Genomic DNA, 24,016 nt, shown 5'->3' with positions numbered 1-24,016 from the left:
ACCCAAAGGAGAAAACAGAGAGGTAAATTATAAACAGTCACATAATTAAATAAATAGCTAAAATTTCACCAGAGCTGCCCTTTATTGATGTGTCCCCCATATTTCTAGTCTGAGAACACAAGAAAATGGGATATAGAAGCTAATTCCTTCTGCTTCCCATCACCCACAAAACCCCAAGATCCACAGCAGTTCCATCTCATGGGAAAAATGGCACCAAAGAAATCAGCTCATGTTCTCACTATTTCTTAAGACAGCAGCAGCCACCACCAAATGCCTCTCAAAACCAAGGCAATTTATTCCAAACCCTGGCTGGCAGGTAAGGAATTGCCAGCTCATTCCACATCTAGACAACCTAAAAGGAAAGCACAATGAAACGCCCACAGGGGATGTAAAATCTGAAGACAGGAATCAAAAATGTAAACAAGATTATTTCATAATAACAAAGTTCTACATTAAGAGGTTGCTCTAGTGTGAGAGTTTTAGTTTAGTTTTTGATGGTTTTTGGGTAGAATGTATTAGTAGTGAATGGCTATCATTGATTTGTAGTTTAATATATTGTGGTAAAATAGTTGATATTATAGGTACTAATATATATATAGGTATAATTATATATAGGTATAATTATAATATTAATATTACAGGTATGTTGGATATTGGTGTAGATGTTACTATAATTTTTTATGTGTTTGGTTGAGTGATTGGAATTTAGTAGTACTTATGGGTGTTTTTATAGGAATTGGAAGAGTTAGATTGTGTTTGTAAAGTGAATTTATGATTACTGTCATATTTGTGAAGGGAAGATAGTGATTATTTGGTTTTTTGTGGTGTAAAGACTAATTATAGTATGGGGGAGACATAATTTTTTTCAGTCGGGAATAAAAATAGAAGTGAGTTTTTGATGGGATGCATCAGCTGTGAAAAATGCATTGTAGCAGGACCACGTGGGGAAAAAATACAGGTGATTGGTATTAGAAATAATAGCAGCATTGTGGGGCAAAAGCTAACAGGCAGAAGAACATTCCTAAGGGATTGCAACCAGGAAATAGGTTGGTTCTGATGGAATAACGTTGAGTTGTACATCTCTTGTGTCTCACCCTTCATCGAGACTGATAATGGAATAAAATCTTTTAAGACACCTCTCAGTTGCCCCATCTCTGTAAAAGCTGGGAGAACCAACACTAGTGGCTGCTGAGGCTCCTGAATTACCCCATGGTGAATATCCCTCATGGTTATCAAACCTATTTAAATATCAGGTCTGCCCAAACTTCCTAGGAAAAAGGTAGCAGGAATTTTTGTCTCATTCCTGCATCAGTTTAAGAGCATGTTCATGTGTGATGGATTTATCCAGGTACAGCTGGCACCATCAGCTCTCCCACAACAGCTGGAAGATATTCAAAGGCTTCCTGCCTCAGATTAGCTGGGATGCAGGGTAATTATTCATTTTTGGGAGGATAATCATTGAATGGTTTATCTGAAAACGCCCTGAAAATGATCAAAGGCAGTGCTGTGGCACCACATCGTTCTGCTGCTGCTCGAGGTGGGGACAAGTTTGGTCAGCTATAAATTGATATAAAAATGGTGCATTTCAGCATCTTGCCTGCAACTCCAGCAAGGCAATCCTCCCCTGAGAGGGGGCCAGCTGGAATTATGCAACGGATCAGGGTGACATTTCCCAGCAGCAAAGCTGAGGGAGCAGCGCTGATGTGGCTCAGTGAATATGGACTCGTGCTCCTTTCAGCTCACAGGACAGGGAAAAAAAGGATACAGCCCATGAATTCCCCCACGAGTGGCTCTGGAAGGAGGGGAAATCAGGCATGAAGAACAGACTGAGAGGCTGGTGTGACAGTCCACACTCCCACTCTCTTTGTATCTCACCCATTTTTACATTCACAATGAGTTTTTTTAATAAAAACTCCTCAATTTTAAGAGCAAATAATTCAATTGTCCTTTTAATTTGAAGGACGTATCTGCCTTTCGTTCGCTTTTAAAAAAAAAAAGGCAAAAAATACTTCTACAAACATGAGAATTGTTGATTCTTCTCACTGGCTTAAGATGCACATGTCAGGTTTGTACACAATGTTTGAAAAATCAGAGAGCTGTTCAGAGCTGTGTCCAGTGGGATTCTGAATATCTGCAGAGAAGGAGACTACAACTTCTGTAAGCAATCTGTGCCAATGTTTGACCACCCTCACCACTAACTCAAACAAAAATTACTATTTCTTTCAGCTCCAAAACCAGATAAAAAGAGGGACAGCTCTAGCAGAAGTAGTTAACAAAGCTAAATTTAACCACATTTATCAATGCAATTAATTTAACTTGGACCAGAGCAAGGTTTTCAGATTTCAAACTATAAATAAAACAACTGACAACTTTTAAAAATTAACAATACCTATTCATAAGGTCCTGCACATGTAATTTAACAATACCTATTCTAAGGAACCAAACACTGACAGAGATGTTACATTTATACACCACAGTTCAGCAGTGACTCCATAACCTAAAGATATGAATTATTCCTCACCATCTCCTAACCCTTTCTGGTTCTCTCATTTGAACTTTTTCCTTTTGTAATAAATAGTCTATGTTTCAAGACAAAAATAATTAAAACAGAAGGCTGGAAGTCTTTTAATTTAAAAAACAAAACTAATTATGAAAAATCTCTCCATTCCAAATGACAATAATTAGTGGCTGGATTTAACCAAGGGTACATTAATGCACCACACCACAGTGCTAAGAATGAACTCTGCCTTGTTATGACACTACAATGTCATACAAATCATAACTAAGTCAATTTTTAGTTATGATTAGGATCCTCCAGCCTTGCTGTTTCCAGATGAGATTAAACTGAATTTTACTGGCACAGATTTTTCTCCACATTTCCCTCAGAGGAGTCTTGGCACATTTATTGCACTATATTATTCATCTGTATTTATGGACTTTCCTATTGTTATTGATCAAACCCATTCCTACACTCCCTTAAAACATGCCATTTCATGACAATTTAGCTCTAAATTTGGAATATTCCCTATTCCCTTTGCAGACATGGCCACTAAAAACCTGCAGGGAACTGGCAACGGTTGGGATTATTCTGGCACCATCCCAGCTTTAAGTGCAACAAGAACTGTTGACAAGTAACCTATATAATCAAAGTAATTAGACACAGCAATTGTTATAAACTTACTTTAATCAACAACTAATTTAGTTTAAATATAGTCTGAGTGCAAGGATTCTGTTTGAGTTTGCTGTGAAGAAAGCCTCAGCATTTCTCCCGTTACCAATATCAGCAGAGCCCAGACCACAGGGACAAAGGGACAACTTCTAAACCAAACTGGCAAACATTAGGAGCAGATTAAGAGATTTCATACATTTCTAATGAATTCTTCAATACATTTGGCAAACACTCCCCAAACTGTCATGAGCAACAACCAAGCTGAACATTTTTCATTTCAAAAGAGAAATTGCACCTAACAGCAGGGCTGTAATTAATGGCACCCAAGAGCTGCTACCTTGGGTTAGATGTGTTAAACTCAGGTTTTACTGCCTCTTGGTCTTAGACTGGCTCTGTGAGAGCAGCAGACAGAGCAAACAGGACAGAAACTGCCTGGGCTGGAGTCCATCATGTAGGAAAATTCCAGTTCCAAGGCAATGTCCCTAGTTCAAAAAGCCAAATTAGACCCAACACTGGGATTTACATGGGGTGGGCCAACATTAAAAGCCTTAAAGCAACTGCCTTAGGGCTGAAACCTCACCTTTTAGGTTTAAGGAAACAGAGTTACATTTTCTTCAGTCTAAGCAGCACCTGTACACTTGGAAAATGTCCTTGGAGCAACTCTACTGCACACTTAAATCATTTATCAACAGATTTTTCCTCACATCTCAATCCTTTCTCCCACCAAGCCAATAGTAATAGTCAATGATTCTGACCACATGATCCTCAAAACTCTTCACCTTTTTTAACAATTTTACTCTTTTAATCAAAATTAATCACATTTCTTAAAAACACCTCCACTGGTGGCCTGAGTTGCCTCTCATGCCTGTTTTTGCCTGGCCATCGTGCATGAATTTCAACCACAAAGTGTGAAACCCATCACCTATTCCATGGTTTCTACATATACCCACTCTCATTTCTATTTCTATTGCCTCCTCTATGCCTCTTAGCTAATTAGAAGTGGAAAAACCAATCAACCAAACATCCCCTTGCACAAAAATCCACCAAAACCCAGTCCCACCATCTGAAAAACATGAACTTTGATAGTAATCATAATGAACAATAATTTAATCACACATTAAATAACAGAAAATGCCTGACCTTTATAGATGTGCATTAAAAACCTGAATTTCCATAAAGGAAAGAGAATTTACAGGTGGCTGATCAGTCCATCCAGTTTTCACATGCAGAAAACTTATCAATACTCTGGGGATTGTCTGTTTTTCTATTAAATAGAACCAGATGGGAAAATAAATTTCTAGAAAGACCAAAGCAAAGATTACTCTTAATACTTGCTGCCTTTCTGGTGGCACCACAGCTACAAACAATTTGTACAGTCGAAGGAGCTAAATTTAGTGAGTGCAAAGCAAATCTAGCCACATAAAAAAGGAAGTTTTTTCACTTGATTGAAGCTCCTGATTATAGCCCATCATAATTACAGATCTTCTCTGTTAATATTTCCAGAGTAAGGAGAAGGGTTCTTCAAGCACCCATCTCCAAAGGCGTCTAAAGCCACCAAGAGCAGATATTTCACTGCTAATCCAAAATGTGCTCCTCTTCACCAGCACGTATCAGCTGCACCTATTTTTAGATAGGTTTTGGTCTGTTCCATTTGGGGTTTGGGAGGCAAATGCATGAGCTCAAGTGGATATAATCTGTCAGAGCCATGCTTAGCTAATATATTTTCTCAGAGGGATTTTTTTGCATGATTGGTGGGATAATGTTTGGGATGCATTCTGAATTCAGTCCTCTGGCCAGGCCCTCTCCTTGTCAGGACACCAGGAATGATGCCTTGGCTGGGCAGAGCAGCAGACGGAGGCTGCAGCCAATTTGTGCCTGATTATTCATTCAGGAGGAAACGGGACAGCAGTGATGGAGAGCTGGAACATCCTGTCCTTCTTTAGAGAAAAATCCTCCCAGAAAAATCTTGTTTCTCACCTCTTCCAAATGCACAGCCCCTATCACACCAGCACTGAGCACTGCCAGCCTTTGGAGTGAGGGGAAATGGAAAGGGGTGGAATAAATGGAGACGACAGAAAAATAACAGTGGCATAAAAAATCTGCAGTGGAGCTGTTTAACATGCTCAAGGCTTTACTTTGGTGCTATGGCCATATCTTCTGCCCAACTCTCATCCCGAATTTCCCAAGGATAAGGTGTCCCAATGTCCCCACAAGGACTCACCAGGAGCCGGGCACACTCTACTGCTCTGTGTGTTTGCACCTGCACAGGTGAGGCAAGCTCACAGATTTATTCCATCTACCCCATTCCATTTCTTCCATTTATTAAGGCAAGCTCACAGATTTATTCCATCTACCCCATTCCATTTCTTCCATTTATTAAGGCAAGCTCACAGATTTATTCCATCTACCCCATTCCATTTCTTCCATTTATTAAGGCAAGCTCACAGATTTATTCCATTTACCCCATTCCATTTCTTCCATTTATTAAGGCAGGCTCACAGATTTATTCAATTTATCCCATTCCATTTATTTAAGGCAGGATCACAGTGCTTATTTCCTTTATCTTACATTTTTATAATTTCTAGAAGGTGTCTAGAAATTTTTCCATGCAAGGTGTCTGCACAGCAGCTCTGTCATTTTTTCAGTGATGCTAAGGGACTAGATGGCTTTGACTAAGTTAAAATAATCCTCATAAAATTTGAAAACTTCCTCTGCAAGGCTCCATCTGGGAAATGGATTTTGTGGGACACATCTCCTGCCTGGCCCCTGTCAGTCCCATGGCCCTGAGAACCTGGATCCATCACAGCCACGTGCCTTTGGGAAGCCAGAGCCCCTCAGGGATCCCTGGTAACAACTCTCCAGGTTTCCACCCATCCTAGAGGTTTTGCTGTCCCAGAACCCCCTCTAAAAGCAGAAAGGCCCAGGATTTTTGGACACCTTCCCACACCCACAAACAACGCAGAAATAAAACTGATTGTGCCCCAAAGGAGCCAAGAGCTTCACACACAAGAAAAGAAAACTGGAAACTTGATAGAAAAATGGGTTCTACCTGCAGGAGAAAGCAGGAACTGGAAACTGAAGCATAGATTTTACTTATCGTACATTTAATATCAATTTTCTCAGTTATCTGTGACTCAAAAAGAATGTAATATTTTGCTTACATGAAAAGAAAATTAATAGATGTTGTGAAGTGCAAGGTCAGTCACAAAGAATAGCAATGAAAGTCAATTTAAAGACTTGTTCAAGTCTGCAAATAACTCCTATAACACCTGCCATTTATTGCTCTGAAATCAGCACATTTCCTGTCAGACTTTATTCCTGATCCATTGTACTTCAGATCTTGTACAATTTGCAGTTTCTTGGTGATTGTTGACTGGTTTTTTTCCCCCAGTGGAATAAACCACATTGGAGCTCTGAGAGTAAAAAAAAGACATACTAAAACTGCATTGTATATAAAATATATATTTACACAATATAAATCTGAAAGGAAATTAATTTCCTGTTTCATTATGAGGTGATTCACCCACCACATTGACTTCTAATCAGCCTGTTTGTGTACCTTCTAAAAGCACCACCATTTTCTGTGAAATTGGTATTAAATCATCACATTGGAAGGTATTATCTTCCTGTTCCTATGACTGAGAGCACAAAGAAAACTCTCATTAAAACAAAATGTGCCTGAAGTAATTGGTTTACACCAACTCATGTGAAAACAAAAGCTCCCATCAGGAAAACAGGCTCCGTGAGAACATTCCCTGAAAAGTGCTACCACCACACCCCCACCAGCACATCCATCAGCTCCGAGGTGGGATGGCTTCACCTCAGCAGGGTGGCAGAGGCAGGAAAAGGAGCCCAACACACTCCAATCATTCATTGTGCCAACACTTTTTAAAAAAAAAAGAAAGAAAAAAAAGAGTCCTAAAATGCTCAGACAAGAAGCAAGATCTATAAACCCTGATGAAAACACTGTGGAGCACCTTGCAGGAAACACTGATTTTTAAAGCCTGCACCTTTGGGAAGAGCTGGAGTTATTCCCACAAGGGAATCTTCTCATGCCAGGACAAGATTTGTGCAGAATAAGAACATGAACATAAGATAAATTACATAAAGGAAAATTCTATGCAAGGCAATAGGAAAACCATTTGTTGCATCATAGCAAGTTCAAAATCAAATTTACTCATTTTCTTACCAGCAAGAAGGAAAAAAAAAACAAACCCAAATGTATAAAATGATATTATAATAACAAAGAGCTTCCAAGTGATTTTAGACTGACTAAAATCTTGCAGTGAATATTGATTCCAAGAGGAATTAATGCAATTACCAAACTGAAGGCCAGGATGAAGGAGGTGTTTACCACCATGGGCTCTGTCACTTGAGGAAATGTGGCAAAACAAAGATGAAGAAACACAAAGAAAATGTAGAAATAGAATGTAAACTTTTAGCTGGGAAAGGAATAACTTGTCCAGCAGGATTCTTTATTTATCCATCTCCTTTTCCTCTGGCCATTTGTTGCTCTGGCAGCACAGTCACCCCTTTCCTTGGCAGGAAATAAGGAAAAAGGGAGGGAGCTGCTGGTGCCCAGTGCATCACTGGGGAGGGAACGAGCTCTGTCCCAGCACATTTATCCCCCATTCTCTCCCTCCAACATCTGTGTCCCTCTGCAGGGAATCCCCCCTTCCCTCTGGCAAGCAGGGCACCAAATCCCACAGCCTTGGCTACATGGCAGAGGGAAAAGATGGCCCTGTTCCCATCCCTGCTCCCAAATCCTCTCTTCTACTCCCAAATACCTCCTTCTGCTCCAAAATCCCCCACTTCTGCTCTCAAATCCCCTCTTCTTCTCCCAAATCCCCCATCCCTGCTCCCAAATCCCCCTCTTCTACTCCCAAATCCCCCTCTTCTACTCCCAAATCCCCTCTTCTTCTCCCAAATCCCCTCTTCTACTCCCAAATACCTTCTTCTGCTCCAAAATCCCCCTCTTCTGCTCTCAAATCCCCTCTTCTTCTCCCAAATCCCCCATCCCTGCTCCCAAATGCCCCATCCCTGCTCCCAAATCCCCCTCTTCTACTCCCAAATCCCCCTCTTCTACTCTCAATTCCCCTCTTCTACTCCCAGATCCCCTCTTCTGCTCCCAAATCCCCCTCTTCCTTGGCAGCTGACTCCATTCCACCCCTCACAACTCACAAAAAAAAAAAAAAAAAAAAAAAAAAAAAAAAAAAAAAAAAAAAACTGGCAGGAAGAGCAGGGTGGGAAAAGGGCCTGTCCCAGGCTTTACACAGCCCAGCCTTGCCTAAACACAGTTATTTCAATTATGAAGTCAGCTGCTAATTTAGGGAGAAAAGCTGGTTTTGTACCTCTCATTCTACACAACTCCAATGGCAAGTGATGTGTGAAGATCATTACTTGCTGCTAATTACCACCCCTAGAAGCACAGACAATTAATTACATCATCCATTATCCCTAATAATTATTATTTACACAGTAAATAAGATGGACACTATAGGTTGGGGTTTTTTTTTCCTGCCTAATTTATCCTGAGAAAATGCTTACCAAGGGCTTTATAAAAAGTTTTAAATATGCTGGGGGGATTTTTTGGGTGATGATTGTCTTGCTTATATTTAGAAAGATTCTCTGGCCTGCATTGTCTGTTCCCATCCATAATTTATAGCTGCTTACACAATTGTGTAACACTGGGAACAAAATACAAAAAAATCAGATTAAGCTATAAATCTACCTAAAATAGGAAGTTTTTCACCTAGGAAATGAAACCTCTTACAAAATATACAGATTTTTAATAATCAGTTCAATCAACTTTCAACAAAATCAACAAATTTTTTTTCATTTTAAATGGTTCAAATGCACCATTTAACTGGAGATACAAACCATATTTTAACCCTGTCACCTGAGCTCTTCAAAAAGAAGATTTTCACAAATTTCCAGTACCAAACTAATGTGCTGAAAGCAGCCATAAATGACTTGCAGCACTATCCAGAAGTTGTCTGATTCCTGGGATGCCTTTCCTGATCTGAAGCTGCCCTGAAAATCACACAGAGTATCAGAGGCAGGAAAAAGAAATCCAACACATTCAAATCATTCACTGTCCCAACATATTTTGTTTAAAAAAGGAAAAAAAAAAAAAAGGAAAAAAAAAAAAAAGAAAGGAGAAAAAAAAAAGCTCAGCCAACAAGAAGCAATATTTATAAATGCAGATGAAAACACTGTGGAGCGTCTTGCAGGAAACACTGATTTTTAAAGCCTTCACTTCTGGGAAGAGCTGGAGTTATCCCATAAGTGAATCTGATTTTCTGCTAAGCAGATTTTCCTCAGTGTTTCTCCTGGTATCCCATATTTAGTAATTCATTGCAACCCTAAGGCTGCAGGATCCAAACTGGAAAACCTGGAGCAGTTCCACGAGTTGCCCCAAATTCCCTTGGTGTTTTTCAGACAGGAAACAAAATGAGGATCCTTGAATTTCTCCACCAGTTCCTCCCAGTACATTTTTTCTGAGCCATTTTCTGGATGGCTTTAATTACACAAGGAGAGGATTTCAGGACTGCAAATGTACTCCAAAGTGCAGGAAGGTGATTCCAGCCTGTTGCTCCTCCCTCATCCAGAATCAGTGGCACCAACGAGCTGGTCCAGTGCCATTACAAGGGCTAAGATTAAAAAAATAATATTTCTCACTGTTTACTGATTTCCTGTATTATTACATGAGGATAAAACCTTGCACAGACCTATCCTTCCATAAAATACCTGTCAAATAGCACTTCTCCTCACCAGCCCTAAAACACAAATTATGAAATCGTGACAGAGTGTCTGAAGGGAGAATTTACTTTTGAGCATTGCCTGAGGAAAGAAGATAAACAGAGATAAACAAACATTCTGAAGGATGGTCACTGCTGAATTGTCACCAAAATTCCCTCAAGCCCTTCTGTACCAACACTAGCACTGCAAAGCTCCCTGTGGACAGAGCTTGGATTTGTGGAGCACACATGGTGCAGAAAAACAGGGAAAAGCACACTGTAAATAGAGGGGCACAATGTGAAGAACTTGTGCAAACTCTTCTGCTGCCAATTCAGAATTCCTTTCCTTTCCTTTCCTTTCCTTTCCTTTCCTTTCCTTTCCTTTCCTTTCCTTTCCTTTCCTTTCCTTCCTTCCCTTCCCTTCCCTTCCCTTCCCTTCCCTTCCCTTCCCTTCCCTTCCCTTCCCTTCCCTTCCCTTCCCTTCCCTTCCCTTCCCTTCCCTTCCCTTCCCTTCCCTTCCCTTCCCTTCCCTTTTTCCTCTCTTTATTCTTTCCTTTTTCCTTTCCTTTTCTCTCCCCTTCCCTTCCCTCTTCCCTTCCTTTTTCCTCCCCTTTTTCCTCCCCCTTTCCCATACCCATTTTCCCTTTTCCCCCTCAATTTCCCCTCCCTACAACTCTGGTTTTGGGGTTCTCACTCCTTTTCCCATCTTCTCTTCTGCTCCCACAGCTCTGGGCCAGGCAGGTCAGCCTGGACTGGCCACTTGACCACCTGATAAATTACTGACTGATCTTTTCCAAACACTTCCAGCCCACAGCTGCAGCTGCCACTTGTGCCTTGATGTCAGTGGCAGAAGGAAAAATCAGCATTTAGGTCATGCCAGTGCCTCTGTTGTCATTTAAATGATCATAAATGAAAGCTTTCCTCAATCTATCCTTACTAATTTTTTTTATCACTTTTGTGGCCATTTCTGTCCTCATATTTTGTGTCTGGAGGGGCTTTTAAAAGTATTTATTTTGACTCATTTTTAGCAACAATGGGGGAGCTGATGAAATAAGCTGGATAAAATAAGAGATGGCTTGATCCTTCATGTGCAGCAAAAAATAAAAGGGAAAATCATCTGTACTTTAACACAAGAAACAAAGGGCTTGAGAATAGGTTTTAAGCAAAGCATACCTGAGAGTAAAAATATCTTTGCAATTCCATATGCCAAAATAACTCCAAAAGGCTGTTTGGAGGTCAAAAGCTGTTTTCTTATGGTTCTCCTTGGAATAAAAAAGGGAATTCTAGTGACATATAATAGCAGTTTCATTTAGCAGAGAGCCCTTGGCAGACAGCTCTGCTGCTGTAGCCTCAGGCCACAGAAATTCCCTGATTTTCTGTTGATAGGTGTGGCCTAATCTGATCTGTTGGGGCTTGAGCTTTGTTATAAATGAAATTTTAAAAAACCTTTCCTAAACACTCCATCTTCCTTTCCATTTTCAAAGCAAGACTTCAAATAAATACAGAGACACATTAAAATACATATATATACACACACACATATATATATATATATAAAGAAAGGTAGCTAGATAAGGGAAAGGTCTATTCTCTGTCAGATGAGATTAGGCAGCCACAAGCAACCACTGCTTAAAAATTGACATTTCAATTCTCCTTCCCACCACTAATAACTTTACACATTACTGTGGAGAAATTATGGAAAAATCCATAAACATACCTGCTACACCTCAAGTTTCGAAATTATTTGGTAGGAAACTTCCAAATATCCATATTCCCATGAAAAGTTTAAAGCTGGGTTTTTTTAAGAAGACCCTACTATATTGAAATTGTTGGAATTATGAATGGTAAAAGGAAATGCCAGGAATTTTCTGTTGGCTGAACAATATATATATATGTAATTATTGAGATAATTTTTTTATCTGATTAAGCAAATTTTTAAAAGTCGAGTTTGATTCAAGTATTTGATGAATAAAATTCAGTCTTTGAATAAACAAATAAATAAATCTCAAAGAAAGAAGCATATTTGGCACTTTGCACACCTTCTCAAAGGCTGCTCCTGACAGGAACATTGTGTCTCCCAACAATCAGAGAGCTGCTCTTGCTTGGCATGCAAATACATTCTCCCAAACAAGAAGAACTTTCACCTGGTTACCACATCCATGTTCCCAACACCAGCCATAGATTTGCATCAATCCTTGCAAAGCAGCAAGATTGTGCTAAATTCTTATTTTCCCTCCTTTCACCATTTCAGTTTTGTAGAATGTCATTGTTTCTTAGGGCTTCTATGTACCATGGGTGTCTAATTTGTTATTATCTACCTGCTCTGCCTTTCAGCTCAATAAAATTCTCTCTACTATTTGTGTTTTATTTCATTTTCCCCTTTAGGTTTTATCCAGCAATGGCTTTTTTTCTCCCAAACACTTTCCCAGCTCACATTCATAACTTGATGAATATTTACTAACACATAGACCAACATATTTTTATTTTATTTCCTCAGGGAAAAGGGAGCAAATGTGGAAGGGAGTGAATGTTTTGCACTTTCCTGTGACGTCTCTTCCTTTGGTTCAAGGTTTGCCACCACATCCTGCCACACTCTGTGCAAATGCACCAAATCACAGCCAGAACAGCACTAAAATCTCCTCCTGGAATTCCAGATATTCACCCAGCACAGGCAAAAGGAGCCTTTTATCCCTCAGCACCCATCAAGCAGCAAATGAAAAGTCGGTGTTAGATCCTCACAGTAACAGCTCCAGCTGGGACTTTTCCACTGGTGCTGAAAATCCCTCAGCTAAACCCTAATTGTGGTGTCTTCTTAATCAGGCACATCACAGCCAGCCAGGAATTAAAAGAAGAAATTCCTTTCTAATTAAAATTGGAGTTATGAAAGCGAGAGCTGCACAGGAAAGTTGAAATCGGTGGTTTTGGTGTTTATTTCATCACTGCTCCTTGGCATCCAAGATCAATGTGCTCCTGCTCCAAGTGCAATCAAAGGGTTCCCAAAATGCAGATTTTGCTCTCAGAGTCTTTGCAGTCCCCATCACAGCTCACAGGCAGAAATGCACAAAGCCTGATTTTATTTCCATGTGGAAACAGGAATATTGAACACAAAGGTTTGCTGGCGAACAGCTTCACACAAACAGCACAAAAGTTGCTCTGAAGCTAAAGGAATGTAAAATCAGCTCACCCAGCAACTTAATATTGGAAAGCAGTAAAAAGAGCTATATTTAATGATGCTATTGTTCAGTTGGAATAATTTATGTTTAATTTCTCAGGGAAATTCAAATCTTTTATGCCAAGAACTGATATTATTCCCTTTTTATATTTTTATCAATGGTTCAGTTGCCCCTTAATCAAAAGACAATGCAAGAGGGAATATTTCTCATTCAGCAGAGCATCTTGACTAATTTTATGGTCCCATATGTGATCCCTCTGAACAGAAGTTCACACAAAGAGCAATTTACAGCACACACATAGCTGGAGAGCTAAAAACAGAATATGCAAAACTAAGTCTTGGCGACAGAACCCTACCAATGCCCTTTGGGTTTCAGCTGATATTCACAATTTGATTAAACATGCTCCAAGAACGAGTGCACGAGCGTGCATTCTGTATTAGCAGGAAGGAAAATAATTCTGTCTATTTATCCTGGAAACAACTCCCTCAGGTGTTTTTTACTGCATTTATTTAGGATGCAAAATGGGCTATGGAACAATATCTTGTATCTTAAAGGTCAGCTGCAGCTTGTTATAAACTGTGAATAAAATGAAATCCCCTGAGACTGGAGCTGTGGTTCTCATGGAGTCCATATTGCAAAGCTTTAGCTCATAAGATCTAAAAGATCTGCATTAATTTTAAACAGATAAGTTCAAGCAGTCACTGATCTGCATCCAGAGGATTTCACCCCTTTATCAGTTTAGACTCAGTCTCTGTGCAAAGCTAAAAAAGCACTGAAATGCTGAAATATTGACTCTTTGATAGGCACATGGAACTAATTCCAACAAGGAGCAATGAAGCCAAGTCAGAGAAAAAGAAATTTATATTGAAACCATTTCAGAACTAGTATTCACCAGAAATGTTTCAGTAAACCACAAGAAAAAGACAGATTATTAAACTTAATATTGCAGATGTGGAAGGTCTGATGATTTCCCATTTACTCTGGGATTCAGAGGGGTGAACTGGTGTGGAAGCTGAGCAGAAACACTTTGGTACTGGCTTTGATCTCATAATGAACAGCAAAATACAAAACTCAGTATAAGCCTCTGCCAGTCACACCTGACTGAAAAACCAACCCCCTGCCTGCCCTGCTGCTCCCTGGGAAGGAGGAAAATTCTGCTGACACTGGGAACGTTCTCCCAAAGCCTTCCCAAAGTCAAAGCCTGTCCCTTGTCCTGGTCCTGGCTCTTCAGGGTGTTTTATTCTCTTTCGTTGGGAGGAAGCACCTGAGCTGACTTAGGCTCTAACAAAATTTAAATAACCAAGGTGTATTTTCCTCTCCCTAGCAATCAAATATTACAGTGATTTGTGAGAGCAGGAATTACTCAACAACAGCAAACGGTTCTTGCTGGTTTAGAAGTGCACAAATGAAATTCAAGGAGCTGCTGCCATAAAATATCCACTCTTAGTTATCACACAGGATTTGCTTTCTCTGATTGCATTTTAAAAGACCACTTTTAAAACAAACATCAAGTACATGCCTGACTTTATTCTGCAGCTCAGCACAGACCTATAAAAAGGAAAATACACGTATTCATAAACTAGAAAGAAAAAAAATCTATTTGTTCAGCAACATTAACATTCAGCTTGACCTTTCAAAGAACAAATCTATTGGAATTGCAAAAATTTTCAGTCTCTTAATTAGCTCTGTACAAAAGAAGCCAATGCCACAGGATAGTTCCATTCTGGCCTCCTGTACAGAGTAAATAAAATACTTCAGGATGAAACTCACCTGAAACCAGAATGAATAAAGGTCATTAACCTCACTGATTTAACCAATCTAATTTGTGCTCTTTGAGCATTAATTGAAATTTCTTAGACACACAAAAATCATTTTGCACATATGCAGACTCAGTGAAAACCAGATGCGTTACAAACACATTTGTGTTCTCAAATCTATCTGCACCAAAACTAACTAGATTGGTCACCCCAATCTAATGGCAGCAGGAGTTTTTTAAATGTCTCATGGTCTTGCAGTCTTAAATAAATTCCCGTCCTTAAAAAAAAACAACAATAAAATATACAGTTTTTAGAGCACCTGTTCTCATTTTGAGGACCTCAACAGTACTTAATGCTTCATAATCAACAACAAGATGTTAAAGAATTAACACTTCTCAAAAAAAAAAAATATTACACCTCCTTCTGCTGATGCCTCAGGTTTAGCTTTTATATTTTCACATTCTGTGCCACTTTAGTGTGTGGGTCTGAGCTTCATATCAGGGGATGCTGAGCTCTCTGCACAGAGCAGGGAGACAAAACAATTCCTGCTCCAGCTGGGCACCAAGGACAAATGATCCAAACCTCAGCCCAGGAGCACAAACAGCGTGGGCTGGAGAGAGAAAAACAAGCAGGATGGGAGTGCCTGGGCTAAAGCTGGAATGGGACAATGAACTGCAAGGTGCAAATGGAGCAGAGCTGATCCCAGTGAGAGCCCCCGGGAGCGCTCGTGCATTTTGGGACCATTTTGGTTCCTCTTGGCTGCAGCCCTGGCTGGGCTCTGGTGCTGCCCAAGGTGGATGCATGGAGGAGATCCTTTGAATAAATCCCTGCTTTATTCTTTAGCACCATCCAGCCTCTGTTCTAGGGCAGCCTTCACAAGGCTAGGCCTCACTTAATTGCCCCCCCAAAAAAAGGCACCGACTCACCAGAATTTTTGTAGTGTAAGCACTGTTGATGGCAATCGCGTTGACCAGCAGCTCCATGGTTTTGGCAGGGATGGAGTCGGGGTCGGGGATCTCCTTGTAGTGGACGTCGCCCACGTAGGCCTGCACCACGGTCATGCGGTTGGTGGTCAGCGTGCCCGTCTTGTCCGAGCAGATGGCCGTGGCGTTGCCCATGGTCTCGCAGGCGTCCAGGTGCCGCACCAGGTTGTTGTCCCTCATCATTTTCTGAGGGGAAAACCCACCAAAAGCCAAGTAAGAAACCCTTGGATGTCGGCTTTGACAGGTTTTTAGTCACAAAAAATTCCACTCCTGCTGTTGAGAACGTTCCCTAAAGCAGAGCTTTGGTAGGGGCCAATATCCCCAAATCCCAGTTACAGACAACCAAGCTGTGCCTGTCCCTGCCTATCCCTATCCCTATTTTGCCTTTGATAAACTTTTAAAAGAGTTGCATCATTTTCCTGCAGTAGGTTTGCACTTTAAGGAATAGCTGGAACAGGTTGTTGTCCCTCATCATTTTCTGAGAGGAAAACCCACTAAAACCCAATTAAGAAACCCTTCGATGCTGGCTTTTGAGGTTTTTAATCATAAAAAGGAAAGGAGCCCCCGGTTAGTCCTGCTGGTGAGAACGTTCCCTAAAAGCAGAGCTTTGGTGGGGGCCAATAACCCCAAATCCCAGTTACAGACAACCAAGCTGTGCCTGTCCCTGGGGTAATTTGCCTTTGATAAAGTAAAAGAGTTGCATCATTTTCCTGCAGTACGTTTGCATTTTAAGGAATAGCTGGAACAGAAAAGATGAGCCAAAAGAACCAGAGCCAACAGCATTTTTTAAAAATTATGGTTATATCAAACTTTTGGGGTTTTCTCTTAACGCTGCTTGGAATGCCAGGGTATTATCTGGCAGCACGCAGATGGACCACACGTTTTGGGGGAAAAGCAAAAGAGAAAGGGTGTCAGAGGAAGGACATCAGGAGAATGAGAAAACACTTCCAAAGCAGCTACATTCTTCATTAGCAAAACCCCATCTTTGAGACTTCCTCCTTTTTCCTAATAATTGTGATATTTGGCTACACCAAAGCCAAGAGCTTCCTTCCTAAACTTCCTAAGTTAATTTCTTGACATGCTAAATGGAAATCAACTTTACACCATCTTCATCTAAGATTCCCAGAATGTTTAAATCATCTGATTAAATTGCTCAAGTAATCCTGCAGTCCAGGATGTTAATCCTCTTTAATTTCCTAATAGAACCATTTACATTGACTTCAAAGAACTGAAACTGCATTTAAGAAAAGTACATGAAAGCTTCAGTGAAACTCCTAATTTCTTTGAGAAACTCCAATTTCTCTGAGAAGTGTTCCTGAAGACTTCAAATCCCTGTCAAAACTTTGCACAACTGCACAAGAAAATTTGAATACAAAATTATTCTATATCAAAAGACTGGACTATTTTCAGAGTACATTCAGCTCAATAAATTCCTGGTTCCTTGCAAATTAAGTAGGTATTTCTACTGCTTGATATTCCTGCACTGTGCAGTTTTAAGGAGATGTGTTGGAAGATGTATTTGCATTTTTGTTAGAAATACTTTCAGTATAAGTTTTCTTTAAAGCAATTTCATGAATATTTTGAGAACATAATTTTCAGACCATTTTCCATCCCATCTGATAAAACCTGAGGACCAACTCAGTAGTGAACTCAAGCAAACAGCACTTTTTTCTCCCTGGATTATTTTGAGTGTCTCTTACCTTTACAGAATAAGCCAGAGAAATAGTGACAGCAAGTGGGAGTCCCTCAGGAACAGCAACCACGAGCACAGTAACACCAATAATGAAGAATTTAACAAAATACTGAACGTAGACAGGAGTGCACTCAGGCAACCACTGCTTCTTGTTGACCACAAAGGTGTCAATGGCAAAATACAGTACCAAGATGATGACAGTGATGGCAGACATCACCAGACCTGGGAGGAGAAATCACCAGTTACCATAAACCCAAACACCACTGAGAACACGAGCAATTAGAAATTGGGATTTGATAGGAAATTCTTTCTTTCTTTCTTTCTTTCTTTCTTTGTGCCATTTTTCACCAGTACCAATAACAAGGATAAACTGTACAATGAAGAAAAAACATTGACATAATATATTTACAGCAAGCACACATTCCAGTGCACCAGGAATTCTAGGGAATTCACTTTTAAGCACTTACTGCTGCCTCTAAAACTTCCCAGGCAGCGCAGGAGTTCTGCTGTCACTTAAGCTAAGCTTATTCAATTTAGCACATTACTTTGCCTGGTACAACATTTATCTGACCTTTTAACCCCCGCCTTTTACAAATTACTTGTCTATCCATATTTAAACACCTTTCTTCTAAGTATATCTTTAGAGGCTTGAGCCAAGGAGCCTCCCATAGTTTATGTGGCTGTATAAAATAGTGTAGAAAAGCCCTACAGATGAGTCTGGGTGAATATAAAGAGGCAATAATGCAGAATTGTCCACAGGACAGTTTTACACTGGGTTTCTTTAAAATGTGACTAATACTGGTGTTTCCAAGGTGTCCCATTTCAAGGGAACATCTGCAGAGTGTGTATTTTCATGTGCAGAGGTTCCGAAGAGACACAGCCACCAATAAATATTTCAAAGAATTGACAAAATATCCCAAGCATTGCATCCCCTCTCCCAGTGGCACAGGCTGCTGGGATGGCACTCCTGCTCCCCAGCTTTGTCCCTGGGTTTGAGCATACAAATAAAATTTCCATTATAGCCTCAGCTTTGCCTTGCTCTGACCAGCCCTTGGTTTGGCAAGTTTGTGTAAAGCAGTTAAGCCTGCATTTTGGAATAAATTAATTTCTCCTTAATGAGATCATAGAGTAGAAGGAGAATGCTGTGAATTTCATGTCTTGACTGCAGTTTTAAAAAAAAATTGGTAAAGATGAAGGATGCTAAGGTCAACAGGAAAGAGATGAGTCAGGGAGATCACTCTGTGCCAGAGGATAAGGGAAAATCCATTAAAATACTGTACAGGAAAATACTCTTGACAAGGCAAGATATCCCCATAGGTTGCTCAACGCCAAAGAAAATCCAAATGAGGCAATGATTAATTAATGTAATTCCTGTTCCTTGCCACATTCTGGTCAGAGATCCCTACACAATTAGTTTGAGAGTGATGTTCACGTGCCAGAGTAGAAGTCAAGGCAGTGCAGAAAGGTATTTAACCCAAGGAATTAATCATCAAGGGAAACAAAGGAGAGAAGCTGGAGGAATATGAACTGGGGCAAGGCATGAAACTGGATATCAGGGATGATAATCCTGGATTTGGTCACACTCTGCTCAGGCAAAGGGAATTGGCATCGTGAGGTTATGTGATCAACTCCTGTGGTGAACTCACAGAGGGATGGGAAGGGAAAAACCAGACTGGGGGAGAAGGCTGACGAGATGGAACAGAAGGAAAGGGATCTTGTAGGGGCCTCCACCAAGGAGCTGAGATCAAAATCTCTTTAAGGAGATCAAAATCTCTTTAATACCATGAGAAAAGCAAACCTAAGGAACTTTAGGCCCTTATGGAAGGTTTCCACTCTCTGCCTACGTGTTGGAGAAGGGCTGCTTCCAACACCAGGGGCCAGATGGTTCTGGATACAGGAGCTGAAAGATGTGTCGTGTTTGGGGAGAAGGCAGGAATGTGGATATTTGGGGAGAACAGAATGATTTCAGAATCCATGAGAGGGAAATATCACTGTGTGAGTGATATTTTGAGATGGTATTAGAGATTCTGAAACTGTGCACTCCCAAGTTCTGAGGGGAGAGGAAATTAAATACGCAATTACTGCACTTGGGAATATTAACTCTGAGAAAAGCTGCATTTCATTTTGATTCAAATATTCATTACAATCCAAGTTGCCCAAGGCTCCTTGACAGTCAAAGCTGATTTTTAGGAGAATAAAAGATCTTCAGCACCACATAGTCTCCTTAGAACAGCTTTGTGATGACCCATTTCCAAATCCTGCAGTAGAATAGGGCCTGTCCCTTTTCAGAACCATTTGCTTTCCAGCTCTTTGCCTCCTGTGACCCAGAGGGGTTTGGTGTCACCCAGCCATACCTGCTTTGCCAATCTGCACTGCCAGCTTGGTCAGCTTTCCCTGCAGGACGGATTTTTCTTTCTTGTGCATGTTGGACTTCTTCTTGTCCTTGTCGTCTCCCTCTCCCCCTTCTGCACTCTTCAGCGGCTGCATCTCCATGGCAGCAGCCCCGTCCTGCTGCTTGGCTGACAATGCAGAACAAAACTGTTACTCCAGAGCTTTACCCCTTCCTTTTCTCTGGGTTCATCCTCTCTGAACCCAGCCAGCATCACAGGGGCTGCCTGGGACAATCTCTGCCAGGGACACCCTTGGCTCCCTGGAGACCCCAGCGGGGCTCTGCAGGACACAGCTGTGCCAGCACATCCCTCAGGACACCTGGGGATTTGGGCTGGAAAGCACTGATTGGGTTTAGCCCTCATTTTTACCCCCACCCGTGATGCTCTGGGCCATACACATATATGTCACTGAATGTCTTGCACGTGACTTGGCCGGTGACAGCACCAGCACTGCAGGATTCCTGGAACAGCAGAGCTCAGGTGCTCTGACAGATCCATATTCCTCGGGATTTTGGGATGCCTCTTGGAATGCAATGCCCCCTCATAATCCTATTTCCAAAGCAAACGTTTTGAAGGCCATGTGGCTGCGCAGGTGGCCCACGTGTCACCTCTCTGGGCTGCAGGGACACCTCAGTGACCAGGGGACCACACGCTGCCATCCACCATTGCAGAAAATCCCTCAGTTATAAAGTTTCCTCAGCATTCCGTGACCAAGGAACTCAGCCCTCGGGTCTGATGGTGGTGGCACCACCATTCCCCCACAAAACCCACACACAGTTTCAGGGCTGATCCCTCCTTTCCTGACAGAATGCCAGCAGAAGGAAACTTTATTTTTTTTACATGTTTCTGAAAGGCAACGACATTGCAGCGGATATATGTGCATGTGTCTGGTTTGTACTGAGCACAATAAATAAAATAGGATGAGATGAAACAGCTTTGCTTTCGTGAAGAGATTGTACAAGACCGTGCTTGTTTGACCTGGAAATCTAATTTATCTACCTAGCCTGAATGCTTATTATTTAATAGCATTTTATTTGGTACTTTTGTACCATGAACCACTGAGTTTCTCTATCCAGTTTCTGAGCCATCATTTTTGCAATGTTCAATATTATCTGAGAAGAGAAAATTATCATTTTTATTTGGTATAACCCAAAGAGCTCATGATAGCTGTGTCTTAAAATAAAAAGGGAACCATGACTTTGCTTCAGAGAAAGCAAAATATTGATTCCAATTTCTTCCTGACATTGTATATTAAATAAGAAACTCCTAAGACTCTGAATCTTCCTGTTGTTAATCCTTATAAAAGGCTTTTACACTGCTAGATAACACCTTGGCTTTAAAGTTTCCTTTTCTTATTGCTTTGCCTTTTCCCTGCAAATGAAGAGATGTCCAGACAATGCCATCAGACACCAGAGATGATGAGACATAAAAAAACTGGGCTGGAAAATCACTAACAATATGTAGGATACACAACTTGCACAGGAAAAAAATTAATTCAAATGAGCTTTGTGAGATGAAAGCAACACCTATAAATGGTTCCTTTAAAATACTCCTCTCATAAACCTCTGCAGCTTGTGGAAGTTACAATCTCTTTGGTTGGGGTTGGTTGGTTGGGGTTTGTTTGGACATTCTGCACGAACAATTAGGGCCAGTTTCACACACAGGCACAGACCACAGGTTCTCACTGTACTTGGACAGGGTTGAACTACATGCTATCAATACAATCCACAACCTCCTGAATAGCAAAGAAGATTACCTTTGTTCTGGTTGTTCTCCATATTCCCATCCTGCATCTTGCCTAAATGATGAAAAATTCCAACAGACAACAGACAGTAAACAACCTTCAGCCAAGACAGAACACGAAAATGGGGATTTATATCAATGGGAGACAAAAGCCATGAGCACACCACGGGCACCTGGGCACCATCCCCTGCCCTCACACCTGCACTCACAGAGGGGCCAACCCAGCCTGGCATGCCCAAGGAATTCCAGCCAAGCTCAGGGTTGGAACACCTTAAATGCTGAATATCAGCACGTATTTTTGAGGAATCTGCATAAATTCAGAGGGGGAAACAAATAAAGTGGATCTGGTGGAAAGAGCAATTGGAATAATATTCCTGAGCTGATGTTTCAGAGGGCTGGGATTAAAAATTCTGGCACACACCAATATAGAGTATGGCTTTCTTAATGTATTCCAGAATTAAAATAATCATGTTACTAAACTGAGAAAAAATAGAAACAACGGTGTTAATAAGTCTAAATAACTAAAAAATGTAAACCAGATAGGATTTTTAAATTATGTCTTCCTCACTTGGTTGTACTAATTAGCAAATTTCTTCTGGAAATACAAGTGCCAGGTGACCTAAATTCAGATTTATCCTGAACATAGATTTACCAAGTGACTCTTTAATATCCAGCTTGACATTTTATCCACAAACAGTTTTACCACAGTGAATTCCTTACTCCTTTGTGCCTTTTTAAAGTGGAAATGTCATTGGAAAGTGTGTATGAAATAAAAATGGCAAAATGTACAAATCACATACAAAACTTTGGTGCTCAGAATAACAGCTAAATATTGTCAAATGTATTCAGAATTTCTTGGTGGGATCCCTTATGAAACTTTCACAGTAATTATATGAATTTATGGAAAAGACTACAAGAAATATTATCTCAGAATGGATGACAGTGTCTTTTGGTAGTTATGTAAAATGCACAATAAAAAATGATGCTAGGGGAAATTAAGTTAAAACTCCATTACAGGATTGTTGACACATTCTAAGAAGAAATGTACCATCAGAATTTATTAAAAAATGTGCCAGCAGGTACATCTTGTTCTTCTGACTCCTATGTGGATTAATTTTTTCACTCTGCTGTGAATAAATCATAACAAAATGGAAAAGCTAAGATGTGTCTCTTGCATGTTGCTCTTTGCACTAAGTGGGAGAGCAAAAGTGACCAAATCAGTCTTGGTTTTGTCAAAAATAGGTCCCAGTGCCACAGTGGGAAATTGCAAAGCCCAGAAGCAGAGCCAGGGAAAGGACATCTCATGACCTAAAATCATCTCAGAGCTCAGGTGAATGAAGCACTGACCATCAGCTGGTGTCTGTATTTCTAATTCTATTCCCACCCTGGCAATAACAGGACTTCTAAAAATCCAGAATCCACCTTCCAGAGCTTTACACTTTGCACAAGAGAGGAATCCATGAAGCTGAGGAAAACCAAGCTCATTTTCACAGTGAAACTCCCTATAAAACCTTGGCCTCTGGGGCACAGTTGGACTCAGTACCTGCCTGGTGGCTGTTTTTCTTAGAAGGGCTTTTAATAAAGTTATTGGAAGACACAAAATATCTCTGGAGATTGGGATTTCTGGCTGGAGCATAAAGCCTTCCCAAAGAACTGGAAGGCAGTAATTTAGAGCAGGCAGTCTGCTCCATTTCCCGCTCTGGAGATCCTTTTGCAGAGTGCAATTCCTAACCTCGGAGTGGCAAAAAAATTGAACAATTTTCAACTTTCAAAAAGATAAAAATCACCAACAAAACCCAAACATGGCTCTCCCAACTGGCAAACACATCACAGAGTTTCTTTTTTTTTTTTTTTTTTTTTTTTTTTGTAAATTAAAAGATGTACTTTTAGGACATATATTTGCTATTTAAAAGCATAATTATCATAATAAATTACACCAACAATTGACTGGCTGCCTGAAAATAGCAGTACACAAAATATACAATCATTAACAACAGTTTAAACTCAGGTATTTTAAAAATATATTCTTAATCTATTGCTTTCAGGTTATTGAGTGAGGGAAGTCATCAGAGGGAGTTACAGTTCAGTTATTTAGAATAACAAAGAGAAGGTAATTTGGGTAATCAAGATGAAGAAAAGGAAGCTGTAAACTATTTATATCCTCCTGTGCCAAATAACTTTAAGGCTGCACTTTGATATGAAATATGAACAGGGAAATGAAGGCAGAAAGAAAGGTGAAAGAATCACCACTGCTGAGAGATCCTTCCTCCTTCCAGCTCCAAATACTCCCCCATCCTTCTCTCCTTGGTGCATTATTTAGAATTGTCAAAAGGAGGAGTATTTATTAATATCTTGACAGCATCATGTG

General features: G+C 40.4%; 1 protein-coding gene across 5 annotated transcripts in view; it reads right to left on the bottom strand.

Annotated features, from left to right (window-relative positions):
* ATP2B2 (ATPase plasma membrane Ca2+ transporting 2) overlaps positions 1-24,016 on the bottom strand; it is a 397,314-nt gene that overhangs the window by 58,702 nt on the left and 314,596 nt on the right. For 4 of the 5 annotated variants that reach the window (XM_053953504.1, XM_053953505.1, XM_053953502.1 and 1 more), the window contains 4 exons: positions 21,662-21,703; positions 19,870-20,034; positions 17,523-17,737; positions 15,766-16,008 (listed from right to left, as the gene is read on the bottom strand). In XM_053953504.1, coding sequence (XP_053809479.1) covers positions 15,766-16,008; positions 17,523-17,737; positions 19,870-20,034; positions 21,662-21,703 — 665 coding nt within the window. The remainder of the gene's footprint in view (positions 1-15,765; positions 16,009-17,522; positions 17,738-19,869; positions 20,035-21,661; positions 21,704-24,016) is intronic. The other variant, XM_053953506.1, reaches the window with a different exon arrangement.

This window comes from Vidua chalybeata, chromosome 12 (genome assembly GCF_026979565.1).
Source record: "Vidua chalybeata isolate OUT-0048 chromosome 12, bVidCha1 merged haplotype, whole genome shotgun sequence".
Taxonomy (NCBI): domain Eukaryota; kingdom Metazoa; phylum Chordata; class Aves; order Passeriformes; family Viduidae; genus Vidua; species Vidua chalybeata.
The sequence above is the reverse complement of the archived record's forward strand: the minus strand, read 5'-3'. Positions and strand labels throughout refer to the sequence as shown.